This window comes from Schistocerca piceifrons, chromosome X (genome assembly GCF_021461385.2).
Source record: "Schistocerca piceifrons isolate TAMUIC-IGC-003096 chromosome X, iqSchPice1.1, whole genome shotgun sequence".
NCBI classification, from domain to species: Eukaryota; Metazoa; Arthropoda; class Insecta; order Orthoptera; family Acrididae; genus Schistocerca; species Schistocerca piceifrons.
In genome coordinates, this window is record NC_060149.1 from 81947335 (window position 1) to 81966869 (window position 19535).

The window sequence follows — 19535 nt, forward strand, 5'->3', positions numbered from 1 at the left end:
CTGTGCTGCGTGGATGTGCAGAATTTCGTCTATGGGTGTGAGAATGTTCACAGGACCACGGATACCAGCATCATTGTGCAGCTGACACAGTATGTCCATCTTGTGGCAGTTCTCCAAAAGGACCATCCCACCACTCAGAAGGCCACAGTTTGACCCATTTAAAACTCACTCAGTTGAGTGAAGAAAGCATGTGTACATCTCCGTGGCATGGTTTCCCGGTTGCTTCACACGTTTGTATCACACTGAACCTTCTGGCTGTGAGCATTCCCCATTAAAGGATGGACACAGATGGCCCTCTATTAGTTATGCCACTTTACTATCTGTTGGCGGACGACATTGAAATCATCATCAGTACATCTGTTATCCCCCCAGGTGTATTAACCCCATCAGTGGAAATGAACTAGGTCATTGTTAGAAAACGAATATGTTTGATACTTTCAGTGAAGTTACAACTAGTTTTTGGTAAGCGAGACCTTTCAAATGTTTAATTCTTGGAAGCTGTATAATATACTTCTTTATTACTTCAAGGAGAGATTTCATTATTGGGCTAATTAAAGAATACTTCTCACTTATTTATGAGAAGGATCAGATATGAGAGGTAAAGGGCTTTTTTTTTCTAAACAGAACAGTATTCTTTTTGTAACAGATAGGAATTTATTACTATTACAAATTTCATTAATTTGAAAAAAAAGTTTGAAATTTAGCTGTAGAATTTTCCTCCTCAGTGTAGTTTTTGTGAAAGAACGGGAACATATTTTCAGTATGGTGTTCCTTGTCGATTACTACCACCACGTTCCTTATTTTGGCCTTGGTGGTGTTGTCAGACCACAGTTGAAGTTCTTCAGTCACTTACGCAAGGCTTTATCAATAATCAGGTTTTGTTTGTGGAATATAATTATTTGCTGAACTTTGAGAAATCAGCTGGGGTTTTTCCGGAGCAAATGAGATCTTTTTACTATTTACTTGTGGGAAGTATGTTGCAAATTATATTTTAGTTGTTCTTGAGTAGGTCCTTTTCTCTATCACTAAATTCAGTGAAAGTCATATTTGTCACTTCTTTGGATGAATATTTAGTTTAATTTCATTACTTTAATAGAAGGGACTAAAGTTTTGTAGTATGTTTCATGCTACTAATTCCAGTTTAAATTTGATTAATTACCTTGTTAATTCTGTTTTGGAAGAGTGGTAATTGTGCAGGACAGTGTAACATCTCTAAATTCGGTATATATAAGGAGCAGTGAAATGAAAATGAGACAGATTGAAGAAAGTTAGTAAACTGTTTAATATTTCAAACGTAATCACCATACTGTTAATAAAAAATAAAATTCAGAATGAGATTTTCACTCTGCAGTGGAGTGTGCGCTGATATGAAACTTCCTGGCAGATTAAAACTGTGTGCCGGCACTTGCCTGCGAAAGGCAAAGGTACCGAGTTTGAGTCTCTGTCCGGCACACAGTTTTAATCTGCCAGGAAGTTTCAAAAATAAAATTGCTTTTGTCCGGGCTTTTTCTGCTTTTTGTATGTTGTACAGCTGCCGTTGATGATGGTTCATAATCAAAACCAGTAGCAAAATAAAAAATAACATTATTACAGACAGTACAGTGTCATGCATTTTTTTTAAATTTGTAGTTGCTGTTGAGTATCGCCTAAACAAGATATTCAGTAAATGTATTAATAGTTATGATGATTAATTCTGAAATAATAAACAGCTTACTTACTTTGTCACATCTGTCTCATTTTCATTTGACATCCCATTATACTAATATGTATAAACTTATCTTTTTTCCTTATAAGGAAATATTATTTTTGAGTAGAGCCACCTAATATAGACTGCAGATGAGGTTTTTAATTCAAAGATAATCTCTGGGAATAAATAATTTTGTAATTAGTGTCTGGAGGTGATACTTCATTGTACTGAACTGCTCTATTCAGTAATTGGTTTGTGGCATTCTTTAACTAAATTAGCATTTAATAATTTATAATTGTGTAAAAGTTATGTGGAAAATTGTTATAAGGATGCATTCTGTCTTGATTTCAGTGAACTGCTTTTTGTTAGTAGAACTGAATGGCATAAAATTCGGGGAGCTCAGATGCTCGTGGCGATGAAGGTGATATCAGTTGCATTCGATACAGATTTTGGAGCTTTGCAATCTCTTCCATCACCTGCTGAGTATATAGGCTATGTACTTTGTGTAGGCACATGTGTCTTTGGACCATGGGTGCCGTACAGGGATTACTTAGCAATTTATAACAAGCCCTTATGGGTAAGTAATATTGTTATGTTTGTTTTCACGTTACATTAGTAAAATATTATGATAAAACAGGTTTTATGTCACTTTTATGCAGGTTATCCAAATCTGAATTCTTTGTTAGAAGGTTTTAAATGTGTGTTATGCATGGAAGAAAAATAGTTCAGTTCCCACCTTATAGTCATGGAAGATAATATAAGCCACATGTACTCTAAAAAAATTGTGTTAGGCTCCTGGTGGAATGATTTATCCTAGGATATTAAGGTAATTTGATGCATGAGTGGATTCTCAATATATATTAATTTTCCAGGAACTTCAGCAGTTATGAGGGCCCTTATAGCCACTCATTCACACAGATATGTGTTTCATATTACAGCCATTTTGTGCGGACAGTTTCATGCACATAATTTTCCCATCATTCTAAATTTTCTTTCTTTATCAGGGTAAAAGTATGTTCTTCCAACTGTGTTCACTCCACCGTACTATGCTGCATATGCTTGTCAGTTTAGGCTTTACTTGGGTTTATCTCTCATAATTCCTCTGTCCTTATTCTCTGATTGTGAGTGTACTGCAGTATCGGTTCAGACTCGAGAGAGTGTAGGTGGTCTAGAAAAAAAAAAACCACAAGTTTGAAAGCTGAGTTACAACGCTGAAGTTCTTATTTATGTGCCTATCCACTAGTGCAGCCACTTTGCAATATGTGTTAGGCGACAACTTCTTGCTGCTGCAGCAGCATCAGAGGGACAGTTGATCATGCTAAAACTGTCTCGCAGATTTAAACTGTGCCAGGACGGGAACCATGCCTTTTGGGACTCCTACCGATTGAGCTACTTGGGCACAACTTAAGACTCATCCTCACAGCTTCACTTTTCCCAGTAAATACTTCCTGAATTCCTGGACTGGCACACAGTCTTAATCTTTCATCAAAAGCAACACGCACACTGTTGCAGAGTGAAAGATTCATTGTGGAACTTCATTGTGCTGCTTCTGAGTGATTATCACTCTTCTTAACATTGAGTGATGAATTCTGACTATTCCACCAGTATGTGTTATGAATTAACGTCTTTCATCCAGTTTCTTTTTTTACAACAAAATGAGTCTCCTCATCCACCACCAATTTATATTTTGTTTCCTTTCACATCATTCTCACTTTTTGTGGGGGTCCTTACATGGAGTCATTTCTTTTAATTGTGTTTCTAAGTGATCATTCTATTACTATATTGTACTAACCTATGTTGGTGATAGTAAGTGAATCAGAGTGGAAGGGATTTAATCATTTCATATGCATGTGAATCGTTTTAATTGTATAAAATGTTTTCTTTTTTCCTCATATTTTGTTTGCAAATTGGGTATATGAAGTAGAAATAAAGACTGGTTAATGTACCAATTCAGACTATAGTCGATGTGACATGTAAATGTGGTCTGAAGTTTAGCTCATCTCCCTGTCTTGAAAGATAAATCTCTATACTTAGCAGTAGACCAGTGGCCCTATGTACTTAGCTTAATTGTTTCAAAAAATAGAGCATCTCAAACCATTCAGTCTTTACTCATGCATGTATGCAGTAATATATTACGAATGACAAAACCGTTGTATTAGTAGTGTCCTCATGAATATTTATTCAGTTATAAAATAACCAGGATAACTATACAGGACCACTGTAAATGATTCATTGGTTTCCAAATTTCTGTATTTTTCCAAGTATTACATGTACAGATATTATTAGCTTATGAATAGAACCATAAACTCGTAGTTTTGCATTGTGCCCTTCAGTTGGCATTAAGACTGTAGTGCCTTGACAAAATGGTGACAAAGCAAGAAAAGAGTTATTGTGTATTGGAATATGCAGAGAGACACTCGTAGAACATCTGTACAGTGCAAAACGAAAACTTGCCGAGTTTGATGCCTGACTTTTTACTCAGTAGTGTACAAGGCTATTATTAATGATTCATTCATTCGGCTATTCCTTGATGTGTCAGGATGTGTCCTCTCAGCTGATTCTTCCTTTTAGTCAAGTTCTACCAATAAGGTTTTTTCTCAAAATTAGATCAGTACCTCCTCATTAGTTACCTGATCTACCCATCTAATCTTCAGCATTCTTATTCTCTTTTGTCTGATGTGTGTATCATCCATGTTTTACTTTCATACAAAGCAGCATTTCAGTCAAATACCTCCATAAAAGATTATGCATAGTCATATTAAAGGTGGTATGCCCTTGCCTCCCTTCAACCTATGAAATGACATAACCAGTCAGTTGTAAGAATATCTACAATAAATAAATAATCCAAACTGTGGGGTAGCTTGACATTTTCACATAACAACCTGTTACCTGAGGTGAAAGCAAGTAAACTTAGGATCAAACTTCAAACCTTTGAATTTGTAATCTGACATTTATCAGCTTAGCCACCAAACAATGCAATCATATTTGTAGATAAGAAAAACTGGCAAAATAGCTCGATTATGTCCAAATGAAATATATGAGGACTTAAAAAATATCTCATAATGGGCCTTGCTTTTCGCAGGCTCTAATCATGTGTGATATCTGTTTAGTCAGAAATCTTCCTTCAGACATTAATTTCTACTTGAAGAAAGTAAATTGGTTTTAATTTTATTAAACTGTCAGTGGTATTTCATTGCCTTAAATAAAACAGCTGATCACTGATTATATAGCCTGAATCACATTCTGTGGATACCACAGAGAGAAATCTCTGGGACATGGAAAGAAGTCATAGGTGTAAAATTTATTTTAAGTGTTGTACAAAAGAGTGATTTAAATTTATGAAATATGTTGGTGTTACAATGCTAATGTTAACTGTATAGTAAACTAGTGCATTAATTTTAAGAGGTTATGTAAAGATATCCTTTAATGGTACCCAATGGTAAGTTATTAAATGTTGTCTTCAACTCCACCATTTTATGTCCAAAACAGTTAATATGCTGTGGCAGGGTGTTGGATAAAAGTCTACCCATGTATTCAACAACTTTCTATAATGTTGTTAAAATCTTTGCCGTGGCAGAGACGGTTTGTGTTCCTGGTAATATAATTAGATCTTATGTTTCTTTTATGAGAGAAGGGAAATATTGGTTATTATATTAGATTAAATGTACTTATGTTTCCAGTAGATCCATAATGAGGAGATCCTCCAGGATGTAGACCATGTCTGAAAACAAGAATACTCAATAAATATTTACAATGAACAACAGATATGCTAATGCACGTTCCACAGATCCGAAGTGAAATGGTCCTCACGGATGTGGAATAAGTAAAATTGTAACTATACCCTGACGGGAAAAAGCAACACCAAAATAGTAATTAATGTAGAGTAATGAAATTTCGGTAATGCATTTGTCTAGGTAACATTTTTAAGTGAATAACACTGCAAGATTACAGGTTAATATAAGTGCAAGATAAGCCATTCCAAATGTAAAATTCTGGTTCATTAATAACCGGTAAAAATGCCAGAATGTCCAACAGAAGCATGCAAATGTGCATGTATTGTGTTGTACAAGTACTAGGTGTCAGTTTGTGGGATAGTGTTCCATGCCCGTGACACATTGTTGGTCAATACAGGGACATTTAATGCTGGTTGTGAATTACACTCCAATTGTTGTCCAACCATGTCCCATATGTGCTCAACTAGAGACAGATGTGGTAATCGAGCAAGCCAAGGCAACATGCCAACTCCCTGTAGAGCATGTTGGGTTATAACAGTGGTATGTGGGCGAGCGCTATCCTCTTGGAAAAACACACTCTGGAATACTGTTCATGAATGGCAGCACAGCAGTTTGAATCACTAGATTAACGTAAAAATTTGGAGTCAGGTGGTGTGGGATAGCAATGAGAGTTGCATATGAAATAGCTCTCCAGACCATAACTCTAGGTGTAAGTCAAGTGTGTGTAGCACGCAGACAGGTTGATTGCTGGCCCTCAACTGACCTCTTTATAATCAACACACAGCCATCACTGGCACTGAGGCAGAACCAGCTTTCATCATAAAACACAACAGTCCTCCACCCTGCCATCCAATGAGCTCACATTTGACACCACTAAAGTCACAATTGGCAATGGTGCGGGTCAGTGGAATGCACACTACAGGGCATCTGACTTGGAGTTATTTTTGAAGTAACCGATTTGTAAGAGTTTGACATGTTACTGTGGTGCTCATATCACTGCTACTGATGCAGTGCAATGCACCAGAGCTATACACCATCGTTTTACTACACTTATTTACAATATTCACATTATTGCCTCAAATATGTATGGAAGTAAGATTGTATGTAATAGTCACATTATTCTTTTGTATTATTAGTAACATACACACATCAGTCAGTTAAAAAAAAAAATAAGTGGAGTAGAAACAATTGGCCAAAAATAAATCCTTCAGGCTCTTCTTAATCTGTACTTTATTAGTAATACACCGTTCTGGACCTAAGTAAACAACTTTAAACGTTTGTGAGGGATATTCTTATTTCTGGTACTGATTCCATGAACTGAGCTATTGGTTTGAAAAATTGGTACACTTTAATGACAAATTTCGTTAGGGACTAAATATTTTTAGAAACAGCACAGTTAGTATCTTTACTTACTAAAACAGACCTCTGTAGGACATTCTTGAGTTCACCCCACAAATAATTCTTATTACACGTTTTTGGACTTGGAAAACTGTACCTTAGCATGATGAGTTAACTCCAAAAAATAACCCAGTATGATATTATGGAATGAAAGTGAGCAAAATATGCTAGCTTTTTTATTTTTGTATCACCTGTGTCTTACAACATTCACATTGCAAACAGAGATTTATTTAGGCACTTAGCAGTTCTGTGAAATGCCATTCCCACTTGAATTTATTATCAAGCTGTAATCCACATACACTGGCAAAAAAGCTCTTACAATTTCTGAACTGCGTATAATGTGTTTTCTCGAAGTTTAGCAAAGAAGAATTGGCTAGGAACCATTTATTATTGTTAATGAAAATTTCAATAGCTGATCTTTCTAAGACTGTATTTGATTTGCTATTTACTGCTGTTTTTGCATCACCTGCAAACAAAAGAAATTTGGTATCCAGTAATGTTATTGATGGAAGATCATTCATAGGCATAACAGAAAGTAGGGGACCTAAGATGGAACCTTGTTGGAAACCACATGTTGTATGTTGCCTGGTAGCCTAATGTCTCTCTCTTTCCTGTTGACACCCTTTGTTTTGTGTAAACACACAGTATTTTAACCATTCTCCAACAAGTCTTGTTACACTCCAAGATTCTGATCTATGTAAAAGGATATTGTGATTTACACAGTCAGACAGCTTTGGTGGCTCACAGAATATACCAGAAGCTTGTAATTTATTGTCTAATGACTTAACTAGACGCTTGCTGTATGTGTAGATAGTCTTCTCAATATCAGAACTCTTTAGAAATCCAAACTGTGACTTTGTCAATATATTATTTGTTGTCACAGTGTTAAGAAGTCAGCTGTATATTACTACTTCAAAAATTTTAGAGAATACTGGGAGAGAGAAACTTTACAGAAATATGACAGTATTTATCTCTTAACAAAAGTTGAACTTCAGTATAATTTCAAGCATTTAGGAAGATAAATGACTGGTCACTCAGGTAACTTAATCTGTAATTGTATTTAAAGAGAAGTTGTTACCAAACATCTCAAAAAGTGCTTAACCACTTTATTTAAAACTTTTACACAGTACTCTAATAAACATGTGGCCAGACATAGGCTACATTTTTTTATACACACACACACACACACACACACACACACACACATATGTTTAAATTGTATGCTATTGTATAAAGACAAGTTGAACATTAACATTGTTACCAAAAATTTTGGAAGGTTCTTAACTGATTTACCATTAATTTTTACATTATATTCTAGTAAAAGTTTGGACAGGCATAGGCTATATATATTTTTTAATCAAAATCTACAGGTTTTCTGTTAAAACCAACTTTGAGAAACAAAATGCTGCGCTGTGAAAATGTGTGGGTTTTTTCGTAGTCAGGTTTAACTATGATAGCGTATCATTTAAATCATTAGAGTTCAGACAAATTGTTTCTTTCACATGCACTGATCAGGAAAAAAATACAACACCAAGAAGGAGTTGTGCAACATTAATGGAAGTTGGTAGGCATGTTTCTACAGTACATCTGAAAATTGACGTCTATTCAAATTTCCCTCCAGTCACATAAGAGTGGTACAAGTTGTTTCTCTACGAGGATGCAAAAGAAATTTGCTTTAAATACACACACTAATGGCCATGAGTGTTAGTTACCTTTGAGGCTGCATGTGGCAAGTTGATGTTAGTCAAGAAGGCCTTTAAGGCAACAAAGATGCCATTATCAGCACCTCACTAAGTATGAAAGAGAAAGAGGTCGTGTAATAGGTCTTTAAGATGATAGACATTCCTTCTGCGATATTGCAGGAAGACTAGGCAGGAATGTAGCCACTGTACATGATTACTGGTGGCGATGGTTATCAGGATGTATGGTTGCAAAAAGTCCAGACTCCAGGTGGCCACATAACACTACCAAGAGGGAAAACCATCATGTTCAGCATGTGCCTCCGACACATCATACTGCATCTGCAGCAGCAATTTGAGCAGCAGTTGGCACCACACTGACACACAAACTGTTACAAACTGGTTACTTTGAGACAACTCTGAGTCAGACACCCTGTTGCATGCATTCCACTGACCCCAAACGACTGCCATTTGTGACATCAGTTGTATCAAGCGAGAGCTCACTGAAGGACAGGGTGGAGATCTGTTGTGTTTTTTGATTCAAGTTAGGAGTGATGGCCACAAACAGCATTAACCATCACTGTATTGACCAACCAATTGCAATAGGTGTTGAATTTTGCAGCCCACAAACTGACATCTGACACCTGTACAACACAATGCATGCACATTTGCATGCTTGCATCCAACATTGTGGTGGCTACTCCAGTTATTAATGTACCAGCATTTCATATTCGCCATGGCTTACCTAACTTATATTACCGTGTGATCTTGCAATGTTAATCACTTAAATGTGTTACTCAGACAAATTTCATACTCTACATTAATCATTATTTGGTGTTAATGCTATAGCTCATTACAAGGCACATTGCAAAACATCAAAAATAGTGTTACACACATCAAATCAAATCAAATGTATTATAAGAATAAAATAATCCCTTTAGATGATAAAATAAACACAGTAGGGATATAGTGAAAGAGGGACTGGTAGAATCAGGCATGAAGGGGAGCAGATAACATTAATAATAAACGATACATTGATAACGGATGTTTGTAGTGTTGCAAAACACTGTAACAACTGCTACATAACTTGAAAATATGGGATCTTCAGAGTCAGTAGATGCTGCCGTGGAACATCTGAGACCAGTCATTACAAATAACTCAGTAATACACTGAAGAGCCGAAGAAACTGATACATCTGCCTAATATCATGTAGGACTCCTGCGAGTATGCAGAATGCCGCAACACGATGTGGCATGGACTCGACTAATATCTGAAGTAGTGCTGGAGGGAATCAACACCATGAATCCTGCAGGGCTGTCCATAAATCTTTAAGAGTACGAGGGGGTAGAGGTCTCTTCTGAACTGCACATTGCAAGGCATCCCAGATATGCTAAATCACAGTATGACTAAGTTTTCACAGTTTCTAACACACAATTCAACAAAACCCGACATTTTAAATTTACAGAGTAGGTATATAATTAGTGAAACTGAGCAGTTCAAATTTCTTGATGTTCAGATAGATAGTAAACTGTCGTGGAAAGCCCACATTCAGGATCTTGTTCAAAAACTTAATGCTGCCTTTTTTACTATTCAAACAGTACCTTAAGTAAGTGATTCCCATGCTAAAAGGATACTTTGGGCTCAGAAATGAGCGGTTCGGACAATAAGTGGTGTAAGTTCACGAACCTCTTGTCGACCCCTGTTCCCTAATGTGGGTATTTTGACATTGGCCTCTCAATATATATATATTCTTTACTGTTGTTTCTTGTTAACAATATCAGCTTATTTCCAAGAATAAGCAGCTTTCACTCATTTAATACTCGGCAGTATTAACTGCTGCATCCATTTTCAGTAAGCTAGCACAAGAATTTAAAAATCTTAGCAGAAATCCATGGGCCTTCAAATCGAAACTGTAGAATTTCCTCATGGGTCTCTCCTATTCTTTCGAGGAGATCCTTGAAAAATTAAGCTGATTATTGTTGTATTGTTGACTGCGTTTACTTAAACTTATGGCTTGACTTTTTTGGGTTTATAAACATTTTATTTTTATTTGTTATGACTTTTGCATTATAATTTCATCTACTGACATGTTCCATGACCTTGGAGATTTGCTCCTCAATTTGGTCCTACGGAACTTGATGTGTAAATAAAATACGCTCAATAATTTTCATGTCTGGGGACTTTGGTGGTCAGTGGAAGTGTTTAAATCAGAAGTGTGTTCATGGAGCAACTCTGTAGCAATTCTGGACACGTGGGGTGTCACATTGTCCTGCTGGAATTGCCCAAGTTCGTCGGAATGCACAAAGGACATGAATGGATGCAGATGATCAGACAGGATGCTTACATACGTTTCACCTGTCAGAATCATATCTAGATGTATCAGGGGTCCCATATCACTCCAACTGCTCACACCCCACACCATTACAGAGCCTCCACCAGCTTGAACAGTCCCCTGCTGACTTGCAGGGTCCATGGGTTCATGAAGTTGTCTCCATACCCATAAACATCCATCTGCTTGATACAATTTGAAACGGGACTCATCCTACCAGGCAACATATTTCCAGTCATCAACAGTCCGATGCCAGTGTTGACACACCCAGGCAAGACATAAGGCGTTCTATCGTGCAATCATCAATGGTACACAAGTGGACCTTTGGCTCCGAAAGCCCATATCAATGATGTTTCATTGAATGGTTTGCATTCTGACACTTGTTGATGGCCCAGCATTGAAATTTGCTGCAATTTGCAGAAGGATTGCCCTTGTCATGTTAAATGATTCTCTTCAGTTGTCGTTGGTCCCGTTCTTGCAAGATCTTTTTCCGGCTGCAGGGATGTTGGAGATTTGATGTTTCATTGGATTTGGATTCCTGATATCCCCAATACACTCGTGAAATGGCCGTATGGGAAAATTCCCACTTCATCACTACCTCGGAGATTGTGTGTCCCATTGCTCGTGCGCCAACTATAACACCATGTTAAAACTCACTCAAATTTTGGTAACCTACCACTGTAGCAGCAGTAACTGATCTGACAACTGTGCCAGACGCTTCTTGTCCGATATAGGCGTTGTCGACTGCAGTGCTGTATTCTGCCTGTTTACATCTCTCTGTATTTGAATATGCATGTCTATACCAGTTTCTTTGGTGCTTCAGTGTATGTGACCCTCATTACACTTGCAGAAGTGATGTACACCATAAAATCTTAACAAATCAAAGAATCCAGTGGTCATGATATAATATCAACATAGTTAAAGACTGTACTTCTAAGTTTCAAACATTCTAGTGAACCCGGCAGTGCTGCGCAATTGCTAAATATATATGGGAATTGGATATACATTCTGATCTCCTTCTGTCCCCCCCCCCCCCCCTTTTATGTCCATCTCCTCCTCTTACCTCTCTTTGCTTAATTCCTCCTCTCCCCCCCCCCCCCCCTCTCTCTCTCTCTCTCTCTCTCTCTCTCTCTCTCTCTCTCTCTCTCTCTCTCTCTTCCTGTCTCTCTGTCCATCTCCTCCTTGCTTCTATTGTGAAGCCATTGTTGAAAAACCCGTATTGTTAAGTCTCTGAAAGATGAGTACAGTATATATATAGTGGTTGACTACATCATATTTAACTGTCTAGGAAAATACCACTATTAAATGATTCATTACGTAAGTAATTTAGTGTATTACAAACCTCAGCTGAAGAATGTTGTATTATTTTAGTACAAAACCCATCATTATCACTAAGACGTTTAATAAAGAGAGAGAATAATACTGAAGACTTATTTTGGAAGTACAGGATGTAGTTGTATTTTATCAGACTTATTTTGGAATTCTTTCCTCCACTAAGCAACTGTTCAAATGTAAATTATTAGCTACTGACTCAAAATTTTTAATAAACTGTTTTCAGTTTATGAGCAATCTTTCAAATGGTTATTATTTACCTTCTGAGAAATTTCCTCATTGTCTAATTTTTACTATATTCTATATATTTCTTAAAATTTTGCCAAAGAAACATACATTTTCTTGAAAGATATACATCTTTGTGTTGTAATGACTCTGCATAAAAGTTCATTGTACAATTTGGAATGTAATTTACCTTTATCACCAGTATTCCTTGATGTTAAATAGTCTTCTTCTTAATTTTGAACAATTTTCTCATGTCATTTGTAACCCAGAGTTTAGGAGAATTTGATCTACCAACACAAGTTATTTTCTTTAGGGCAACAGTTTTCAAAGTAAATTCGTTACTATGTTACAGACAATATATTTTTCTTTTATACCATGCACATACAAGATATGTGTTTTTCCAGTCTGTAAATCAGAAATACTTCTTCATTTCGTCAGTTTCTTTTTATTTTGTTACTGTAATCATTTTCCATTTTTTAGTTTTTATATGAAGTATAATTATGATGAACATCAACAGCTAAGCACAATGATTTGTAAAAGAATTGACCATAGGATTTACAAGATTACTTAGTAATGTGGACTATTCTTCAAACATTTAACAAATAGCAGTGTTATTAGTTGCATAATCCTGCTTGCCAAAGCCATTACTGGTGTTAGATTATTCCTGTATGTAGTGTCAGAGGGCACTAATATGGTGCTAGAAGAGGTATAAAATTTGATTTTCCACTTGTAGTACCTTGTTTGTTTAAAAGTTAAAAAAACTTCATAACAAATCAGTTTGTTGCATGAATAGTTGAAAATTACCATCCAGAGGTCGATATATTATGAATATCACAGTAATTTGAGTGGCAAAATTATCAGAACTATGTTTTATATGATTTGTAAGTTGCGTTTCATCTAAACATACCAGCCATACATTTTTTTAAACCTCTAATGTTTTGGTGTAATATTAACCTCCACTTTTATCTTCACAAGTTAGTCTCAAAATTTCTTCTATTACTGCTAACTAGCCTCTTCCCTGTGGCCTTGCCTGATTATGCATTCGACACATATAGTGAACACATTTCTTCCTTCCCCTTCTTTCTATCCACCTCTATCCTCTGTCCGTCCACCTCATCCTCCCACCTCTATCTGTCTCCTCCTCCCTCTCTCTTTGTCCATTTCTTCCACCTTCTCTCTCTCTCTCTCTCTCTCTCTCTCTCTCTCTCTGACCATTTCCTCCTTCGCCCCTCTCTTTCCACTCTGCCTCCCCCCTTTTTCCTTTTCAACCAGCAACCCATGTACACCTTTCACATTCCTTGTGCATCTTCCCTTTCTCTGTCCATTTCTTCTTCCCCCTCACTCTGTCCATCATGTCCTCTGTCCATCTCGACCCGTCCCCAGTGATGCTCCTTGGCATCTGTAATCCTTCAGTACAGTTCAGATAAACAGACTAAGACATGTTGGGGCACAGAAAATCATTCCTTGCCCATGACAAGTAGGCTTTCTTGCAAAGCAGGTTAATTTGGCAGGCCACTACTGTTCCCACACAACATGCCTGTCATGCAGTGCAACCAGTACACCAGGGTACTTGTGAAACCTGCTGTTTCTGTGTCAGGTTTGGTTGAAATCGATCCAGGGATTTGGGAGGAGATCACACACATACACAATACTTTATAATATAACAGATTGCCTGACTCTTGAATCTGCACTAACAAAGGCGCTGCCCTCACTGTGAGGGTACTCCCATGAGCCCCCCCCCCCCCCCCCCCCCCTCCGTCCGTTTTAGATTCTACTATCAATCGAGCCAGTTTCCCTGTCAATTTCTATTTCTAGTCAAGATGTGGCCCACAATGCGTAAATCCCATCTTTCCAAGGTGGCGCAGTGGTAAGAGACAGGATTCAAATTCATACTGAGGAGGATGATGTTTCAAATCCCTGGCTGGCCGATGTTCAGAGACTAATACTCAGTACCAAAATTTGGTCTTAAACAGGCATGGGTGTCTTTGGATAAGCACTGCAGATACCGACGACACACACCTGCTTTCGCTGAGTAATATACTGTGAAATATCATGAGATACATAATGCTCACTCTTATATGTATATATGGGCACAGCAGTTCATGTGCAAAAGATCACTCTGAGTATTTATAAAATGTCCCACCATTTATACTTACAGTAAAATTAGTTTACAACTAACATGTAGTGAGCAGCATCTCTCATCACTGGTCATTTTTCCATCTCACACTAGTCCTGTTGCTGATGGTTCATTAATAAATGCATATTTTGCATTCACATTCTCAGCAATTCAACCTGTAAAACATCTTTAAATCTTTACATATAAATAAATATATCCTAATTAAATTTAGTGTTATTTTGAGTTCTTTTCCGTAGTGTTTTCAGAATTTACTTGTACTGCAACAAATTCGAGTGATATGTATATTTATCAAAAGCTGAAATTAATAAATGCTCGATTCATTGTCGGACACATCATATATCTAAATATACGACATACTGGGAGAAAGCAATTGGATAGGGCTACATAATGCTGCATTCATACACCGTGTGTGTGTGTGTGTGTGTGTGTGTGTGTGTGTGTGTGTGTGTGTGTGTGCGCGCGCGCCCGTGCGTGCGAGAAGAATTGATTATTCATTCTGGCACGTTTGTTTAATCCATTGTAATTAAAATCTGCTGTGGCTTTTATTTATTTATTGCTGTGATTCTCCACATCTGTAGGCTATTAATTTTAAGTTTCATAAGTATTTTGTGTAAAATGTTAAAATTTGATTGATTTTTACCATACAGTCAGCTTCTAAGCTGCAATAAGTTCATGCTAACAAGTGCTCTGGAAATAGCATGACTGCAGATCTTTTCATGTGGCAGGCAGAAACATCCTGGCTCCTTGTGGTTGCCTGCCACTCAGCTCACAGATTTAGCTACAAACTTTATGCCTGTCACTGGTCTGTCACACTCTCTCTTCCAGGCCACCTCTGCTTGTTAGCTGAGTAGCCTGCCCACTTTTTTATCTTAGGTTCAGAACTTTTTTTCATTTGTGTTCTGTTGTCAGTTATAATGTTCCTGGTGCACTATGTTGTTGTTGTTGTTGTTATTATCGTTGTTGCATTCAGTCCAAGACTGGTTTGATGTAGGTGTCCACACTACTCTATCCTGTGTGAGCATCTTCATCTCCAGATAACTACTGCAAACTACATCTATTTGAACCTGTTTACGATATTCAAGCCATGGTCTCCCCCCCCCCTCCCCCCTCCTCCCCCCAACACACTTCCCCCAATACTAAATTCCTTAGTGTCTCAGAATGTATCCTTTCAGCTGATCCCTTCTTTTAGTCAAGTTGTGCCACAAATTTCTTTTTTGCCCAATTTTATTCAGTACTCATTAATCATCTTTAGTATTCTTCTATTGCACCACATTTCAAAATCTTCTGTTCCCGTGCCTGAGCTGTTTATCATCCACATTTCACTTCCATACAAGGCTGCATTCCAGACAGATACATTCAGAAAAGACTTCCTCACACATAAATCTGCTTCAGCTACCATAAGTTATTTTAGTGTCCAAATACCAAAATTCGTCTACTACTTTTAGTGTGTCACCTCTTTATTTAATTCCCTCATTATTGCATCATCTAATTCAACTACATTCCATTACCCTTGTCTTGCTTTTGTTGCTGTTCATATTATATCCTGCTTTCAAGACGCTGCCCATTCCATTCAGCTGCTGTTCCCATGCCCGTTGACTCTTATGACTTCCATCTGGTTTCTGTACAAGATGTAAATAAGCATCCACTAACTTGTATGTTACTCCTGCTGCCTTCAGAATTTCAAAGAATGTATTCCACCCATCAGTGTCAAAAGCTTTCTCAAAGCCTACAAATGCTATAAATATAGGTTTGCCTTTCCTTAACCTATCTTTTAAGATATGCCATAGGGTTATAATTGCCTTGCATGTTCCTACAGTTTCCAGAAAAGAAAATGACCCTCTCCTAGAAGAGCTTTTATCAGTTCTTCTGTTCGTTTGTCAATAATTCCTGTCAGCATTTTGCAACCATGACTTATTAGTGTGATAGTTCAGTAATATTCACATCTGTCAGCACCTGCTTTCTGTGGAACTGGAATTATTATATTCTTCTTGAGGTCTGGGAGTATTTTCCCTATTTCATACATTTTGCACACCAGGTGAAACAGTTTTGTCATGGCTGGCTCTCCATAGGCTGTCAGTAGTATTTAGGCTATATCATCTACTTCAGGGGCCTTGTCAGCTTAGGTCAGATTCTTCTTGCAGTATCATACCTCCCCTCCCATCAGCGTCATCCTCTTCCCTTTCTATAATATTGCCTTAAAGTTTGTGTCCCTTGTGTAGACCCCTGTATATTTCTTCCACCTTTTAACTTTCCTTTCTCTGCTTAACATGGGCTTGCCATCTGAACTCTTTATATTCATCTAGATGCTTCTCTTTTCTCCATATATCTTTTTAATTTTCCTATAATCAGTAGCTATCATCCCCTAGTTATGCATGCTTATACAGCCTAGCTTGTGTCCTCTAGCCTTTCCTGCTTAGCCATTTTGCACTTCCTGTCAGTCTCATTTTTTAGACATTTGTGTTTCCTTTTGCCTGTTTCATTTGCCACATTTTTATGTTTGCTTCTTTTGTCAATTTAATTCAGTATCTCTTGTGATATCCAAGGATTTCTTCTTTGCCTTGTCTTTTTGCCTATTTGAGTCTCTGCTGTGCTCACTAGTCCGTGTGTGAAAGATGTGCATTTGTCTTCTACTATATTCTTTTCCCTTATTTCAATCAGTTGTTACCTAATGCTCGCTTTGAAACTCCCAGGAACCTCTGGTTGTATTAACTTACCCAAGTCCCATCCCTTTAACTCGGTACATTTTTGCAAATTCTTTGGTTTCAATCTATAGTTCATAACCAATAAATTGTGGTCAGAGTCCACATCTGCCCCTGGCAATGTCTTACAGTGTAAAATCTGCTCCCAAAATCTCTGTCTTACTATTATATAATCAGTCTGAAACCTTCCACTGTCTCCAGGTCTTTTCCATGCATACAACATACTTTCATGATTCTTAAACCAATAAATGTTAGCAATGATTAAATTATGCTGTGTGCGAAATACTCCCAAGCAGCTTCCTCTTCCATTCCTTTTCCTCAGTCTATATTCTATACTATTTTTCCTTCTCTTCCTTTTCCTACTATGGAATTCGCACCTCCCATCACAATTAAATATTTTCTTCTCTTAACTATCTGAATAATTTCTTTTTCCTCGTCATACATTCCATCAATCACTTCCTCTGCAGACCTAGTTGGCATATAACTTACTGTGGTGGTTGTAGTCACCTGCTGGAGACCCAAATGGAAGACTATTTCATCTCTGAAAGATTTTATCCAAGAGGATGCCATCATCATATAAACATACAGTAGAGCTGCTTACCCTTAGGAAAAGTAACAGCTTTAGTTTCACCTTGCTTTCACCCATTTGCAGAACCAGCGTAGCAAGGCCATGATGGTTGATGTTACAAGACCAAAACAGACCCTCATTCTGACTGTTGCTCCTGCAAGTACTGACAAGGTTACTGCCCCTCTTTGGGGACCACATATGTGTCTAATGTCTCCTACCTCTCTGTTGTGGCTGCATCTACAGTATGGCTGTCTGTATTATTGAGCCATGCAAGCCACCCCATCCCACCTCAGCAAGGTCCATGGTTCATGGGGGATCAGAGAGGGGGGTGCAATATAATAATTGAAATAAAAATCAATACAAAGACTCGCTATGTACCAGGTGAGGGAATTCATAGACATTAATAAAAGGTGAGGCATGTATTACCTTTTACAACCACACCTTCCTCATCTGACATAAAAGGAAAGCTTTGCAAATAAAGTGACTATTCAAGGAATAAAAAGTTACCTATGGAGACACAAGAAGATAAAAATCACTCAAGAAGAAAATAAAATTTTAACACATTATTTATTTTTCTTGTGTCCCGTTTTTTCTCTTAATAGTTCCATTCCCTCCAATTGACCCCACCTCTCTCTCTCTCTCTCTCTCTCTCTCTCTCTCTCTCTCTCTCTCTCTCTCTCTCACACACACACACACACACACACACACACACACACACACACACACACAGTATTACAGATAAAGAAAATTCTGTGTAAAATAGTTTCCATAAGACTGTTTCTTCCTGCCTCTTCCTGGTAGGTAGAATATTTTTTTCTCCAGTCCATGCTAGATTTTAGTTTCACTACAGAGATCTTTATCTTCCCACACCTAATAATTTGTGTATTAAATGTCTTAAAGATTATTTGCAATGTGTGTTTCATTTTTCTTTGCAGAATGCTAAGTGGTTGTGGAAAATTGCTGTGTGTGTCCTAATGGCATTGTTCTTTCTTACTGTCTCCACGTGTTGGACCCATTGGTTCATTCCAGATGATGCCTGGAGGTATTGCAAATAGTCTGCTTTTTAAATAATGATATATGTAAAATCCTCATTGTATATTATGTGCTTTCGTAATTTTGCACCTGAAAGAAAGAAAGTACCTGAAAGTGTTATTTCTTACTGTAAAGATATTTTTTGTAGCCCTGTAGTTAAATAGTAATTATAGATATGTGCACAACATTTGTGACCCCTATAAAAAGAACCAGACTTGGTTTATTGTACAGGTGGATGAAGAAACTGATATGTCAAACAGACTAATTAAACTGTATACACCCACTTGATGTGCAGCAGTGTAATTAGGATTTAAAAGGGGTGTGGGCTCGTAAATAATTTACTCTTATTCAGAAAAAAGAAAAGTATCAGTTTATTTTCTTATGGGCATTATATGGTGAGGATTGCCAGAGTGGGGGTGAGAGAAGGTAACCCCAGACCCATCTCTGAGGAGAACGTAAGTGAAAAGGTAAAGAAGACTAGGCTGTTTCAGTGTCTGCTCTGGTTGCATCTCAGAACAGAAGAGAGCTCTGTTTTTGTGCCCTTGTCTTAGAGAGCTGTCCGTCTCACAAGTCAGGTGATCCTGTGTAGTGATTCAGTTGGCAGGGTGTGTTGCAGGTGACGATTTGGGCTTTGCCAGTGTGAACTGGATAGTGGTTCACACAGTGGAAAGGCATTGGCCGATAAAGGTGATCCTTTGTAAAATTTAAATAATAA

The 19535-nt window shown here is 37.5% G+C and overlaps 1 protein-coding gene across 1 annotated transcript in view; it reads left to right on the plus strand.

Annotated features, from left to right (window-relative positions):
- The window catches only part of LOC124721410 (protein-serine O-palmitoleoyltransferase porcupine), a 130093-nt gene that overhangs the window by 73723 nt on the left and 36835 nt on the right, over positions 1 to 19535 (plus strand). The window contains exons 4-5 of the mRNA XM_047246359.1: positions 2039 to 2264; positions 18724 to 18830. Of these exons, the coding sequence (XP_047102315.1) occupies positions 2039 to 2264; positions 18724 to 18830 (333 nt within the window). The remainder of the gene's footprint in view (positions 1 to 2038; positions 2265 to 18723; positions 18831 to 19535) is intronic.